At 37.6% G+C, this 16,893-nt stretch overlaps 2 protein-coding genes across 3 annotated transcripts; both read right to left on the reverse strand.

The window, feature by feature from the left end:
- Positions 1-3,189, reverse strand: LOC139148505 (uncharacterized). Its single transcript, XM_070719996.1, has 5 exons — positions 3,121-3,189; positions 2,165-2,313; positions 1,606-1,735; positions 1,195-1,308; positions 1-453 (listed from the first exon to the last, which is right to left on the reverse strand). The coding sequence occupies exons 1-5, from the start codon at positions 3,187-3,189 to the stop codon at positions 1-3; spliced, it is 915 nt and encodes a 304-aa protein (XP_070576097.1).
- Positions 3,190-6,099: 2,910 nt separating this feature from the next.
- On the reverse strand, positions 6,100-16,815 carry LOC139147831 (bestrophin-2-like). Of its 2 annotated transcripts, XR_011555807.1 has the most exons (9): positions 16,211-16,809; positions 13,642-13,930; positions 12,987-13,141; positions 11,717-11,794; positions 10,888-11,040; positions 10,503-10,583; positions 9,485-9,642; positions 7,168-7,968; positions 6,100-6,992 (listed from the first exon to the last, which is right to left on the reverse strand). XR_011555807.1 is itself a non-coding variant. In XM_070719040.1 (8 exons), exons 1-8 carry the CDS (start codon positions 16,400-16,402, stop codon positions 7,620-7,622), a joined length of 1,455 nt encoding a protein of 484 aa, XP_070575141.1. In that variant the 5' UTR covers positions 16,403-16,815; the 3' UTR covers positions 7,093-7,619. The 2 variants fall into 2 exon arrangements, 1 of the variants encoding a protein (XP_070575141.1); XM_070719040.1 differs by lacking the exon at positions 6,100-6,992 and having other exon boundaries at positions 7,093-7,968; positions 16,211-16,815.
- Between the last annotated feature and the right edge of the window lie 78 nt (positions 16,816-16,893).

Raw genomic sequence — 16,893 nt, forward strand, 5'->3', positions numbered from 1 at the left:
TCATGTTGTACATTGCAAGTGCAACATTTTGAAATTTCTCAAGAGTTCGAGAACTGAGGGTCGAAGATCTGGAGTTGAACATGTCGCTAGATTTATCAACACACCAACTTGTTCCATCATTTCTCCCTTTCCTTTGAAAACTCTCCATTCCACATTGGCCGCTCGTCTCTGGCGAAATCTCGGCAACTCTTGGTTTTTCTGGTGGAACATCTCGTAGTCGGTGCTTGAAAACAGCTCAGGGTGATCGGAGTATGGTCGAAACCCTGTAAATATTTCGGCTAGGACCATGCCTACACTCCAGACATCTTCTCGGAAAGTGATAGCCCGGTTGTCCATCATGGATTCGGGTGATAGGTATCGGCTTTCGCCCAATCCACGAAAACGACCAGCGTCACAGATGAGGGCAGCAGTGCTGCTAGGAACAAGGGTAATTTTCAGTGTTTCGGGGTCGACCTGAAAAAAAAAACAATAAACAAAAACCGATGGTTATGATGGCATTTTCAGTCAATTTTAAAACAATTTTCCTCAAGCTTTATACAATGATTGTTATTTGGTACAATTAATCACAGTGTTTAATTGCTGCAGTCACTTATGACTGAGGTGATTGACTAAAGGCTGATATTGTAATGCTTCAAAGTACTCAATTTGTTTCTACACAACAAAGAAAATCGCAGCTTTGATGGCCAACATATGTTTAAAGAACCCTTCGACGATTTCCTTGACCGCTTGTTCCCACCAACAGACAATCTACAGTTACATATCAGAGACGCTGACATATTCTTGTATACATACAGTTGACTGATAACGATGATTTTTTTTACAATAAAGTCGGGGACATACCCCTTTGCATCCTAGTAAATAATTTCTTAGATGTACAGCAATGTCAGGGTTAAATTGACATGGCTGTATGTGTACTGTGAAATTGTCTCTCGCGTCTTCTAGATTTTGTAAAAGGAGGGGTGGTTTTGGTCGAATTTTCTCCCATATTTCTCGACACAAGGTTGGGTATCATTTTTGTCGAAAATTCCCAGAAAAGGTGCTTTGAAATGTTGCGGAACATGGATGGGCTTTTGAAACAGCCTGTGAGTGCCATCGCTTGGCGAGAAAGTAATCGTCAAATCAAAGCATTTGGTTCAAAGTTTTTAGCCTTGACCGAGCGTGAGAGTGCAATGTTCTTAAAAGTAGAATACTCACAATGATATGACCTGGGTTGATGTTTTGGTGAATGACGTCATGTCTATGGAAATGGGCTACGACGTCACACAGCTGACAAGCAAGATACAGTTTCTGGGAAACGGTGAGTTTGTTCTAGAATAAAAGCATACACGGAATGTATATTAAGAATTGCAGTGATTACACTCGTTGTTTTTTGCCTTGCTGAACAGAGTGTCTGATTGTCAGTTTAACTCATTTCTCCCGGTAGTTTTTGTTCAATCACGGTGAACGACTACCCGTTTGTAAATGTTTATAACATGCCTTGATCGTACATTTTTAAGGAATATGGCTTGCTCAATAAAAATCTTGTGACGGAAAGTTACCAACCTATTTTGAGTCGCTGGTGTGATTAAATCGTATCATGGAGCTTATTATCCCATCATAACTTACCAAGTCACCATCAAATGACATCATCTCCAGTGTCTTGCCGGCTACGTACTCCTGCACCAGTCCGTAACGGTCATTGCCGATATACGTCACACCATGCAAAGTGGGGATGTTTTTGTGTCCATTTAACATTCTATAATCCAAAACAACAAACACTTTAATACGCATCATCATAAAAAATCCATTTTTCTTAGTTGACAACGACTCGTTTATTTCAGGTTTATAATTTAGTTTGCAGAGGCTGCGGGTTTGACTTACGAGAAAGTGTCTCATAACATGAAATGGAAATTACGGTCCCGGATCCCTCCCCTCCATGTGCTGAAAGCTAATGTTCACGTTATATTTGCATTTTGACTTTTTTAAGAATAGAAAATGTAGCGTTCCGTTCAGACACCTTGAATGTGTATATGGGCGTGATGTTAAAAGATCGCCCAATTGAACATGGTTTAATTGTGACATGTTACAGGAACTAGTGTAAAATGAAGTGTATTTACATGTAATATCCGTTGCAATTAACAAGGAACTATAGAGGGAACTATAGAGGGAGTCCTTTGTCCAGTACCTGTGAATGTCACCCTCACTTTGCGCGAGGTCTTGATCCATGACTTTCACAATCAGTTTGCCAGTGCCATAGATTACCCGATAAACTTGAGTTGTCAGTCCTTTGATAACACCGTCACCTTTGAAAAGTGTCTTGTCAAACACACGGACCTGTGTGAATCACCAATCAATGAATCACTCAATGATAAACGTAACCTCAGTACCTATCAAAATGAGCACGATTTAGAGAACAAGCAGCTGTAACGTTTGGTGGTTTTTTCACCATTATTGTCAACGTACTTTCTCCTTGTTCAACTTCCCCAAGGGAGTTGAGATCCACTTCATTCAGCTTGTCAACTCGGTCTGTACTAGCCCTACGAGTAGTACGGCGAGAGTGTCCTGCTTTGGCTACGCCGTCTCTACATGTGTAAACAAGTATTATTATTGTTCTGGTCCGGACTAGAACTCAAATGTAAACAACAATAGTTCATTTTCCATGTATAGATGTTATGTTGGCAAGCTACATACAATATGCTTGGGGAGTGAAACAAGAACTTGCAGTTGATATAAAAATTATGAACAAAAATCATCAAAAGTTACAGCTGCTGGCCCTTGAATGATAACCTTACAATGACGCGGAAACAATCATCCGTGTTTGTTATAATAAGAATCAGTGTGGTCGAGAAGCCCCACTGACACTTTGACTATCTTAAAAATTTAAAAGAAACGTTAAATTACAATGGAAAGGAAAATTTCCACATTTGTTTCGCTATTTATCACTATACAATTATCATTGAATAATTCACGTTGTTTTATGAACCAAGAATATAGATTTGAATTCTCTTGAGCTGCAACTTCCTTGCCCGTTTTTTGTTTGTTTGTTTGTTTGTTTGTTTGTTTGTTTTTGTTCTTCGAGGGGGGCTTGCCATGTTTTATAAGCCTCATTTATATACTGCAATATCTACACATATTATTTACCTTGTAAAGTGGGAATATCAATCTCTGCTCCGTGCTGTGGTAACTCGTTAAATGTAACATTATCGCCATTCTTCGTGTTCTTTGTACCTGAATGTAGATGGAAATTTGACTAAGCAAATGATTTCTGTCTTAGTACTTCTTTGAAACAGTTTAGCTTCTACAACAAAATGCATGCGCAGTGAACTCTCTCAACACACGGCTCCAATTATCCGTAACGTCATACCGGCTCCCCTACGTCCTGAACACCTGGGGCGGTAGGACGTTCAGGCGAAGTGAAGTAAATTACCCATCAACCACCTATCTTAGAGCATAAGGAGTACGTGACGCGCTTGTCCCTGAGTGAACATGACGACGCTATATACTGTGAGACAATGATAATACACCTTGAATTGCGTAGATTTCTATACTACGTATAAACTTCTGAGATATATTTCGTTTTGTTAATCAAATAGCTGGAGATGGTTACCTGTGTCAACGTTGGAAAGGGATGGGGATATTTTTCTGACGTCATTGTTGTTGGCATCTAATCCATTACTGTCATCGACAACACAGTTTGCACCGCTTCCTAAACTCGATGTTTCCGATATAGTAGGTAAACATCGTCAAACTGAGAACCGGGTGGGCGCGATTGCTTCTGTAAGTGCACAAGTAAAAAGTCAGTTATCGAGCGGCAAAGAAGTGTCGAAGTAACTTTCTTATCAACTTTCTTATTTCTGTATGCCATTATTAAAGCTACCATTTAGGGTCATAGAATTATTACGGTTTTACTAACCGGCACTCCGTTGGTATACGAGGTCGTTGTCAAAGGCGCCATTCCACGGAAAAAATCTCTCAGTGATTTTCGACAGCGGCGCGCCCTCGCTCGGAGACGTCTGCGAATTGATGGCATTGTGAAATCACTCGATGAAAATAGCGAATACAGCGTTAAAATACAGTAAAGATGCGGAGACCACTCTTGAGGCAGTCTGCATGAAGCACGCATTCTACGATTGTAATTTATGTTGACAAATAGAACGTATCTCGGCAATGACACCCTCGTCCAGTGCAGCACTCAATTTAATCATTGCATTCAATATGAGTAAGGATAAACTGCATATCTTTGATGAGGAACGAGGCTTCGAACCTTGGAACTTTCGTGACGTCAGAGAAACTTTGGCGACGCGTACGCGCTAATGGGATGTTACGATTCAGCACACAGTTATAGAATGTGTTGAGATAAATGGGTAAGTCGCGGCGTGAAAGTAAAACAGTCCTTACCAATGGTATGTTTAGCATGTAAAAGATTGTGCATCTCGTGAAAGCTAGGATATAGTAAAAAGTTTGACCTGTTGTCACATGTGTGGATTGGGATTTTAGAAACTTTCTTTTTAAGCGCTATCATAACCCAAGAAAAAAAACACAGTCAAGGATCAATTTAGAAGACAAGTTGTCAAAACGGTTGCATTTTTCAAACACATTTTCTTGTCGGAAATACGTAGATTTGCGTCTACCTAAAACTCATGGAAGGTGACAATAGATGTTGCGAGACCATTAGAATAAATGTTGTTTCTCGAAGCACAATTCGAAGACAGTACAGTCAGTGGTTAAGTGTTCTGAACAACTTTCAGCGTAATCTGAAAGGAAGGGACAAATTTCATAGTTTGAATATTTTTTCGTGTATGTATATGTCTTTCAAGTCAATATTTTGATGGTGCAACTGGTGTAGTGCACTTTTCAGTTCTGTCATCAAAAAAGTGATATTTGTAACTCTCCATTTAAGCATATCTGATGATTACATCTCAGGCTTTTGAGAGTCTGGATCTATGGCTCAGTATGTACTGGGACACACTGCACACCAACGATCGTCAACCGTGCACCTTGTCATATGAGAGAGAGAGAGAGAGAGAGAGAGAGGAGGAGAGAGAGAGAGAGAGAGAGAGAGAGAGAGAGAGAGATCACCAGACTCTGTCGATTGAGCAAAATTTCCAGTGAGGGAGAGCAATTCAGCACTTTCTAACTACAAAATTCTTCTTGTTTATGTTAATAGTAAATAAATAAATGACAACTATTTCCCCGTTGTTTGTTTTAATTGTAAAATTAATCATAGAAAATTTGAATAAAATATAATAAATAGCTTTCAAGGGGCCATCAATTGTCACTTATGTCAACAAAGACACAGCCTATACCTTGTGCACTTTTTAAACCTTAAATCATCGGACTGTGGTGCATAATGAGTTTTCTATTGGGAGGGTTGACTCTGATACAGAGAAATGGGATGAATAAATTACTACTCTGCATAATGTTAGTCTATGGTTCTCCTAGAAAGTCCCAATCAAAAATTAAAATTTTACTGACATTGTAGTCGAAATCAAAAATGGTATCTTACAGATCTAAAACAAAACTTGATCTCATGCTAGATTTTGTTGACAAATAGCATGTTTACAGACAGGAACATGAAGGGAAAGTGGTTGGGATTTACGTAGTCACACTACACATGGCATATTCCACTTATTCAAGTGTGAGGGCACACTCACTGCTAATTTCAGCCACCCAATGATATTAAAGCCCAAATAGCTGCGAATAATTTTATGCATTATTTTAATGATTTTCAAACCAAAATTGTAAGTATCACTGCTCACTGATTTGGACCATGCCTACGCGTTTTAACAGGTTAAAATAATAAATGGGTGTCGCACTCATAAAATGGTGCCCCCACGGAAAAGTACAAAAATGCAGTATTTCCTGCACATACACATCGTGATCATAAAAGAAACAAGCATGATGCCATTTACTTGAATACACAACACACGATGGCCAACATTTTGTTGTTGTAATCTTTATTTTCTCTGTCACATGATTAGTTTTTGAAAATGGCGGGAAATCTAAAATGATGTTAAAACGTTTGAATTTACATGCCACTTTTGACACTTATGACAGTGTTATACACTTTTTCAGTCTTTAATGGGTCTTATTCAAAGAAAACTATTGGAAAACTGAGGATATTTTGAGATCGGTTTATTACACATTCGCAGCTATTGGGGCTTCAACATGCACATGCACACGAACTTGGGATGGGATAAGCTGTTGTTTGTCCCCGTGACAATATATCATAATGTTGTGGGTGATATGAATAAAGTGAAATGACAGTAATTAAGGTAGAATGCACCTCGAGTTCAGATACTTGCACTCCCCAACTTGCACAGTATATGGTTGGTCTACCACTTGAGGGCGCTCATTTTGAAGCTCTTGGAGTAAATAAAAGTTTCACCCGCTCTTTTTTGTGAAGATTGAAGATTTTAATTTTTCCCCGTAGAGTTAACAAATAGATGGTGATCATTTTGAATTTCAACTGTTGGTAAATACTGGGTAATTTGTACATTTTTTTTTCTTGATTTCGAAATGTAATGGTCTAAAGTTTCCCTGAGGAAAGTTTGGGCAAAAGCTTATATAAGTCTGTCAATTTCAAGGTGTGAACTACCAGTACCTGAATGACTCTAAAAGTACATTAGGACAAGGAATCAGCTCCTGATTGCATGTATGATAAGAATTATTGCATTTATGATATGAATTATTGCATTTATGATATGAATTATTGCATTTATGATATGAATTATTGCATTTATGATATAAATTATTGACAAGAACGCGGAAGAAAATATGCCAGAATACTCTTGACATTTGAATGCAACGAAACCTGACTGTTAGATGAAACAAAATTCATAACATTCTGAACCAACTATTTTACTTATACCTGCCACCATCTTGAAGGTATCAATGTACAATTGTCTGATTGCACATCATTTTAATATTGCTTTTTGGTGTTGATCATACTTGTGTCAATACGTGTTGATCATACTTGGGTCAATACGTGTTGATCATACTTGTGTCAATACCTGTTGATCATACTTGTGTCAATACGTGTTGATCATACTTGTGTCAATACGTGTTGATCATACTTGTGTCAATACGTGTTGATCATACTTGTGTCAATACGTGTTGATCATACTTGTGTCAATACGTGTTGATCATACTTGGGTCAATACGTGTTGATCATACTTGTGTCAATACCTGTTGATCACACTTGTGTGATCACATGGTCAGAGTTTAATCCTGGGAAGAATGGTACTCCTTTACACAGGTGATTATACAGCTCAACAAGGTCACATTTTCATATCTGCTGACCAAATGTGGGCAACGATCTAGAAAGGAGTGTTTGAGGTGTAGAGATGGATCAGATTTTGGTCATTTTCCAATGTCTACATGGTTAAAAGGGTGTGTAATTTCCCTCTAAAGTACTCAGTTGAACATCCCTACCCAAAATCTACCATATGAGTCCCTCTCTCCCTGTGAGTTTATCAGCCTGCCTATGTAACCATGTGGTTTCTCATGATCAAACCAGAACATTTCAAAGAATATTGAATACTCATGGTCAGATGTTATTTCCAATCTGAATCCCATACTGACTTCAAGATCATACAGGATCTTTGTTCAAGGCTATCAATTTTATTGCTTGTGTGAAATCAAAGTTTATTTCTGTTCTCACTTTCTGCTTCACTTTCATCAATATATTCCGTGACAGTTTCCAGTGGGGATGCAGAGAGCAGCGTTTCCTTCTGTTCTTTAAGATCGTCCATTCTGACTCTTGCTCCGTCAGTGCTTGTACTCCCTTCATCGTCTCTGCAACAAGATCGTGTGTCATGTGCATACACTGGTACCTCCAATGTCTGCTGGTCTTTGTTCATGTCAATTTCTCCCTGTATGTTTCCTGTGCTGCCTGCCGGGAAGGATTCTGGGTAATCCTCAAGATGGCCGTCATCTTCCACTGGCATTGTTTGATGGTCTTCGATGATGAACTCATCTTTTGCATTTCTGGAAGATTACACCAGGAAAATACAGAAGTGATTTTAGTCAAGCTGTGAATTTCATGTCATCTTTCATATTAATCACTATGTATAATGATTAGCATTTCAATATTCACAATTTGCCAACTTGAAAATAAAAAAAGTTTCTTACGTTTCAGTGCAAGGTCTAGAAAGTCTAATAAGCATCAGGAATGATTAAGTATACACATCACTAACACTTTACGAAAATGTTGCCAACAGCAGACGAATCAATATTGGATGGATAAATGAAAATATTAGGATAAGGAAAGTACATTTATATGTCTTATGTGCTTAAAGAAAAACATTGTAAGAAGGAAACAAAACTTCAAAAGACAAACACTTCCATGGAAAAGTATCTACATATAACTTAAACATCCATATATCTACTGCATACACCTGTACTTCACATTTTATTAGTTTGTTTTGTTAACTTGTCCTTGAGTTGTACCTATATTGTGTATTAGGATCAAGGTCCTAATAGGGATACAATTCAATCAATTCAGTTCAATTCGATTCAACAGAACTTTTTTAATCCGAAACATGGGCAATTAAAATATGTGGCTTGAATATGATTGTTTACAATATCAAAAATGTACAGAAAGTGCAAAGACACATAACAGTGACCAAAAACAAATACACAAAACAGTTTACGAATCATTTAAAAGCTGCACGGTGTTGGATATGAATGACAACTTGCGCCGGTTGGACCTGCAAGTCTGTGTATCTACAAAGCTGACCAGAGGGAAGTATGTTGAACTATGTCGATAAAATATGATTACTAGATAAAACAATTGAGCGGACTTTTCTTACTTATCTAAGTACTTGCTGATAACTACTGCATGTTGCAGAAGACAGTTTAGAATGACCCTATCATAATCGTACTCTCTTTGTGTTCTTTGTGTCACTTCATATACACAAAACTATCCACTTCATGGCAATGATATGAATCCTGCCATCACTGCAAGAGGTCATTCATGGGTACTTCAGTATTAAGATGTTCAATTCACTGTAACCTAGAAAATCTGGTTGCTCTTAGTGCTCCTGTTTCTCCCGGACAAGCCCTGAATGTCATCTTCAGTGAAATAACAGATGCGGCATTTCATGACACTGTAGTCACCTGCTCAAGATTAGCAACACAGGAAAATGCTTTGGGAGTCCAGTTAACATAAGTCAAGAAGTGAATGTTTTGATGTAGTATGAGGGATACTCTAGTAAAATAACCTGGGAACCCTAGTAAGAGTTCTTCCATACTGCTGGTATTGCTTGCATGTAACAATAGTAATTGCGACACTTTAAGAATAGCTGAAAGAAATACAAGATTTTAAGATAGGTAATACTTTTCAGTTACTCTGGCATATTTTATAATACTTTATAGTTATACTGGCATGTTTTACATTATTTAATAGTTGTGCTGGTATATATGTGTTTATATCAATTCTCATTTCACCACCATTCTTCTTTACTCACATATATCTTTCATGGTAAGTAGCAATAGGACTTACCTGCTAACACGATTAGTTGAACCATACCAGGCTCGTCGCTTCTTGTACTTCATCGATGATTTTGTGTAGGGGAGGTCAACGACCAGGCTGTCCCAGTGTTTGTCCCTCACAAGGCTTGGCATCTGTCCGTGCAATCTGTCCACTATGGAAAATCCAACCTGGCAGACAAGATTCACAACAGTGAAAACACATTAGAGTTTTTTTTTGTTTTTTCAAATCTATTATGTTGTCAATGGGGCTCATCATCAACGAGTATCTGCGACTCCTATCTACCCTGTGCTAATGATTGAGGTAAGTGGTGCAAGCAGGTTGTAGAAGTCTCTCATTGATTTGGGGACCAATATTGGCTCTCCTATGAAATATGAAACGAGCAATGTTAATGTTCGGTGCAGAAAACCACTACAAAATCGGTAATTGCAGATTTCAGATCATCTACTGCCACTTTACAAGTTGTTTTTATGTAGTCCTGACAAGTTCTTGTTCATCTTCATTTTGTGATTGTGGAGAGGGTACTATACGTACCAAGGGATTAAAAACATAAAAAATTTGCTTGCAAGTTTCGATATCAATGAGAATTATGACATAATAAGATAAATTATTATAATAAGATAAATTATAACAAGCTTATTATGTACCATAATAAGCTTGTTATTCTTTGATTCTTTATAGTGTCAGACAAATAAACTGTCCTCTGGTACCGTATGAACTAAAACTCTGATTAAAGCATTTAAGATGAAAAGTATTGGAAAATGTTAGCCACATTTACACTGGCTACAATCTGTCTCATCATCATAAAAAATTCAACGTCACCTCTCTCTGACCGACCACATGTTTGCATCACTCCACTTTCTTACGACAAAGGGTGACATCGATTCTTACTGAAGTACAGGGTCAAAGGTTACATCTAAAATTGTATTCTACCAATTTGTAATTAAAAGGGGGTTTTGATAGAATGACTGTAATATATGCTAATATATTCATATATTCATATATTCATGCTAATATGATAAATAGTCACCTGCACATTTCTATCGATGATGTAATTGAGTTCAAAGTCATCGTCATCGCCACCATATGGGTTCAGTATTGCTTGAGCTACCTGATGAAGAAAACAGATACTGTAGAATCAAGATCCTCAAAGCTACGACAGCAAATTTTACCAAATTTCTGACATCATTATACTGAAATTTCTGCCATTGTATCAAGTGCAACAGGACAACAGAAATGAAATTACACAGTAGTTTCCAAACCTGGATAGAATATTTTGGAGGTGAAAAGTGTAAAAATGTGTGAAGTGTGAATAGGAAATAGTCCCAACGTTTATTTGTAACTACCTCCATACTGTGGGACAAGGAAACATCGTTCAAACACTATTAGGTAACTGTGACATAATGCTGTCATACCTTGAGCCATCCAAAATAGAAGAAGAATTCCAGCGTTGCCAGGATTGGGAAATACAGATCAATCTTGTAGCTTTCATAACCTTTCGATGGGTCCAGAAATTGCCTGCCGAAGACACTGGACACAAAGTAGGAAATACAGGCAATAGTTACGACCTGTCAAGAAAAACAGAAATGTCAGATCTAAGTTCAAAGAATTTGAATTTGTATACACGTTATATTCAACAAAGATATCATGCAAATCTTTGTTGACACATACATAGTAGACGCATAGGAACAGATGCATTATGGGAGTCTCAGATCGCACGAAGAAGCTACAAACACCTGTAAACAAACCACAAATCTCGTAAGACACCTAAATTACCACTTCATCAAATTTCAACAGGGGACAAGTCATAAACAAATGAATTTGCCCTACTCTATCCCTTTCTTATTGCAAAATCACCAACAAAGTTTTGACCCCTGACTTTGACCTTGACCTGAACTGAGTTGAATGGAACAATCATTTCTATTCTAAACTGAGATGATTGAAGAAGTGAGTATAGGCAACAGTACAATCAAATAGGTTGGTGCACTTGCAATCTTTCATTGGTTGAGTCTACGTTGAGTTTGTCTGACTTTAGCAGGACTCATCTTGAAGTTTTACAATATTACCGCAATCTTGATGAAACATAAAGTTGGTAGTTTCATGGTGATACTGTGATATCCCTTGCCACTATACCGATATACACCATAAAAATTTGCACAAATAAAGGATCTGTAGCGAGTACATTGAGAATTGAGGAAGACTGCAAAAGCATCGAAATGCAAATAAGCTGTAATTTATACTAACCTGTGTGTACACCAGTGGAATGCTGACCCAGTCATAGGACATGATATCTTGACAATTTTGTCTGTGTGCTTGTATTCTCTGCGGAAGATGAAATGTTATAAGAAAAACATCATCTTGTGATTGCGTATCACATGGGTAAGCAAATCAGTTCAGTGTTATATATATAGTCCCTGAACTAGTTTGCTTGTCCATTGTACATTCTTTATCATAATATGCTTTGCTGGAATCTAGCCATCTGATTGGCTGGAGCCAGGGTCATATTCTCAGCGAGAAGACCTGCATAACATTTGGAAGCTTGCGCAAATTTTGAAGTCAGACTTGAGAGCTCAGCATGTCATTAATACTGGACAGTTCTACAGCTTGAAGTTGCTTTTGATTGTTAAATTTTAGTCTGGTGCAGCTTGATGAACTCACCAATGAAGAGTTTGTATAAGCAGCAATTGCGATCGAACAAGAAATTTTTCCAATTTCTTGTTGAGTGGTTTTCAAATAAAATTGTTCAAGTTCGATGATTTAAATTGATGTTTTGTATTACCTTATTCAGTGTTTTTGTTAAGGGCGGTAAGCAGGTAATGTAAATGTGGTTCCCCAGTCATTTTACTGGGTTCCCCTAGTTATATCAATAGAATCAAATAGGGGACAGCAGCAATGTTACCGGGGTTCCCAAATCATTTACCAACATTCCCCAACCTTAGCGAAAACACTGCTTATTGTATGGAATCAACTTTGCATAATGTGCACATGACTTATCCTGACATGTTCTTTTAGAGTTTGTGTTGAGGCCCCTGAACCCCCCATCCAAACTTAGCATCAAAAATAACAACATAGTCCACTTGTAACTTTATCATATTATAATGAGGTTACAAATGGTGCGCTCTGGTATTCGGTTGCAGATATAAGACCTCTGGGGTGAAAATTAGCATATTTGGGTGAAATAATCAACTTCTTCACTTTGTGATTATTTCCCACCAAATATCCAATATTCACCCCAATAACATATCTGCAACCAAAACCCTCGCTTGCCATCTAATCATATATGCGCATCAGTTTTCACCGGTATGTTAGAGCAGTAGGATTGCAAATTTGCTGGTCAGACCTTAGACCACTGGCTTTGCAACACCTCCCATCCCTACCCTTATATACACAAACGGTTTGGATAAAAACATTATGATTGGCAGATATATAGATTGACATTAGAAAATATCTGTACCAAGGAGGTTAAAACATACAAAACTTTGAATGAAACTATAGTTTGTGTGGATATCAATACCTCCAACAGGTATCTGTGGCAGAGGTCTGTCTGAATTCTACCTTCCTGTCTCAGTTTTGTTACTAGATTACATGCCCAGAGACAAGGCAGCCAAAATTTTGTATGAGGAGTTGGTAATTCTTCAAACTTTTTATACTCCTCTTCAGTCAGCAGTCCTGTGAAAAAAAATGAATGTGATGAAAATTACTTTTATGATGTACTTACTTCACGAAAAGAAAATGATCTTGTCAAGAATGCAAAGACATTTATTAAGTTTAGTCTGTTTATTTCTATGCCTTTTTTCCTACATGTCCTGAACATGGCAATTTTTTCATGGACTTACATTCTGTCTTATTGAAAAGCAAAATTCATGCAGATGTTGTGAAAGACATTTAATTGTATCCATGGGAGGTGGCAGCATAGTTTTCTGGTAATAGTCAGCGACTGATAACCAGCTTGGAAAACTTGCCGTGTTGTTCAACCACTATCACCTCAATGGTTTGGCCCAAACCTATTGTTGTCAAAGGTAATTGTGGACGTGTTTACAAGGAATTGGGGGTGATCAGGTTAGACTGCTTTCAAAGAGCTGATAAATGTACACCTGATTCACATTCACAATTAACAAACAGTGAGATGTATGGAAGGTTTGAGCGGTGCAAATTTGACCTTTTCTTACCGACATGGAGAAGATGTTTGAAAGTTGGAAATCTGGTCAACACTGGAATGGACACTGCCCTCAACACTGACACGGTGGTGATGTTCAGCCACCTTACCAGTGTGCGCCGTACAGTGCGCCCTCTCTCATCCTCGCCGTGCACATTACTGGCCACTAGCTGAGCAAATTCATCAATCCATGGCACTGACATGTACATGTTCCACCATCTTCCAACGACCAAGGCGACGTAAAAACCAAGAATGAAACTGAGTGGAATGATACTCATGCCTTCTTTTGCATACATGCAGATCTGCCGAGAGAAAGACCGTAATTGCCAAATGTTGCAGTCTAACACTTTTTGCATTATGCATGCACTGCATATTACGCAACAATACAGAAATGAAAAACAGTAACTCAACATTTGCTGTTTACACGCAGAGTAAGACGCTAACTGAGCATAAACATAAACAAGTGACAAAATGCTGTGAATGCATGAAGTCTTCAGATAATGTAGAGTCAAAACATAGACCCTTGAGAAAAACTAATACCAGTACTTCTGTAGAGTTCTAGCTCACTATAAAAGTATCTTTATGTATAGTGTTGTATGCTAAACATGTAATTGTCCCGTCTGGACAAAATATGGCTTTAATGATGGGCTCTGTTCTTCTATACATGCAATGGCCAAGTTAATTCTTGTTAATATAACAAAGGAACGACTAAACAAAAATAATCTGTGTTTTATACAAGCTGAATTTCACACACTTCTATAAACTTCAGAGAATAAAACCAAAAGCTACACAATTCCAAAAAATCTACCTGGAGAGAGGTTAACTCCTATAACCATACCTAAACAACATTTATGACTGCAACATGAAACAAATAACAAATACCGGAAATTTTAGTAACCACATTTCCTGAAATAGTTTACCATTATCATACAACATCACTTATTGGTGATGTTAATTTGATGTACTTTTCACATTAGTCTGGAAAGCACCAGTAATTTATATAGAAAGTTAATGATGTACTACTACAGAGGATAGTTAGTATAGATGTCAGTGGGGCAATTGTTCTTTATACTTTGTTTTTAGGCTTTTATCTTTCCAATAAAATGTGTATTTGCTCATATATATATATATATATATATATATATATATATATATATATATATATATATATATATATATATATATATATATATATATATATATAAAAGGACTAAGGACGGTATGCTAGTGCTAGTGCTAGAGACAAGCTGCTGGTGGGATAAGCAGGTGTTAATGATATATTTGTATTTCTGATTTTGTTTTCCTAATTCACACAGCTGTGACATGTGAAGACAAAATTACCAGGCACTACCATGGTCTCACCTGTACCTCCACGATGGCACTCCTACCAGTGAAAAAAAATAAAATACAAGTATCATGTGTTTAGCCCTAGCTTGGGAATTATATAGACCAGTTTGATAAGATTAAGTTTGAGCAGTAAAATAATGTTTTTGAACATAAATTAAGTATAAGCAGTAATAATGCTTGATCATGAATTAATTCCTATAGACTGGATGTATGTAGAGTAGTAAAATTGTCAGATTCCAACCAATATTAAAGGCATACTGTCACCTGTTCCAATTTTGCCACACTTACCAAAGAAAGAGAAAATCTAACCAATCACAGATTTTAAGCGGGTGGCTGCTTTTTAAAAACAGCGCCCTCATATGGGCATTTTGAATACCAAGGAACGCCCCTTTGACCATATATGGGCATATTTAGATTACAGGTGACTGATACCTTTAATTACATGTATACTTCATCATGGACATAAATCTTGAATTTGTCAGTGTCTGACTTCCCTCTTTCTGGTCTAAACTGAAATGTTGTACCATGGGAATAGGTTTTACATGACTTGTATTGAAGATGTTTTTTTTATTTCTGACATTGATTATGTTTGCCCTAGAACAGGGGAGCATGATCTTCATTTGACAAGTCATTATGCTTGGGAGGCAAATGTAATCCAAGGCCATGTTCTAACTACAGAACATGTTTTCATATATGTAATATATCAATCATTTTGAGTGCCATTACCATCAAAATAAAATAAATTGAGCTACCAATCCTGCAGTATCAGCTTGGTTTTCTCACACTTTCAAAATTACTGTTTAGTTAATTTTAGTTAGTTAGATTTAGATGACTTAATCATAGTTAATTTTAATCAACTTTCTTTGAGTGAAAGGAATAATATTAAACTTAAGATGTGTTCCAAACTCAGAGACACATTAATTGACCGTCATAGACTCACATGTAGAAATAAAGAAAGAAAGAAACTATTAGTATTAAAATATTTGAAATGTGAATACTAGACCTGCTATATATGGTGGCAGTTATTAAAAGATATTTAGACAAACTATTTACTGGCAAGCTATTTACAAGCTATTTACTGACAAGGCGGCTTGGACATCACAATCTGCTCTGACAAAGTTATGATAAAGAGGTTCAAAAGATCTCTGACATACAGCATAATATTATGACGACATCAAATCAAACCGTCCATCACGGCAAAAGTATCACAGTTGTGAAAATGATGACACACTCACATGTTCAAACACGGTTCTTTGCTCGTCGTTGAGAGCCAGTCGATAGAGGAGTCCCAATCCGTAGAAAGTGATGAGGAATATGACCACTTCCTGCCACAGAAGTTTGTAAATACTGCCTCTCCAAGTGGCCAGCAACCGGGTGAAGCCAAAAAACTTTGCCTCCGAAACACGGAGGGAATAACTGACAGTCATCGTCAAAGATCGGCGTAGGGTGTTAAACAATGGTGCTCAAAACAAACAATCAATTGAGTCTTCGGCGTTTAAGAGGGATCTCAAACAGTTATACTTGCAACACACCGCCTACAGTTCTCCACCTGATTACCTCTCTTGGACGACCATCGCCATCTCAATCAAGCACGAGTTGAATAACAGCGCGAACTGCACTGCAGCCTTCCGGCCACCAACAACCAAGTCCCACTCCCAGCCAGTTCACCAGGATTTGCTATCAGACTTTAGTGTTGCCAGGCGTCGTGCGGAATTTACACCCTCTACGCATTCTAAAACGCCAACATCTACCCTGGTGTGTACATACTGAAATATCTCAACACTGCCAGCACGGCTGCACTAGCTATCATCAATCAATCATCGCGTCGACTGCTGCATGTAACCTTTGACCTAATTTGATACGGTAGTATATTACCATTTTACGGCTCGCAATGACGAAAACGTTAGCGATCTAAATG

Source organism: Ptychodera flava, chromosome 13, assembly GCF_041260155.1.
Source record: "Ptychodera flava strain L36383 chromosome 13, AS_Pfla_20210202, whole genome shotgun sequence".
Lineage (NCBI taxonomy): Eukaryota > Metazoa > Hemichordata > Enteropneusta > Ptychoderidae > Ptychodera > Ptychodera flava.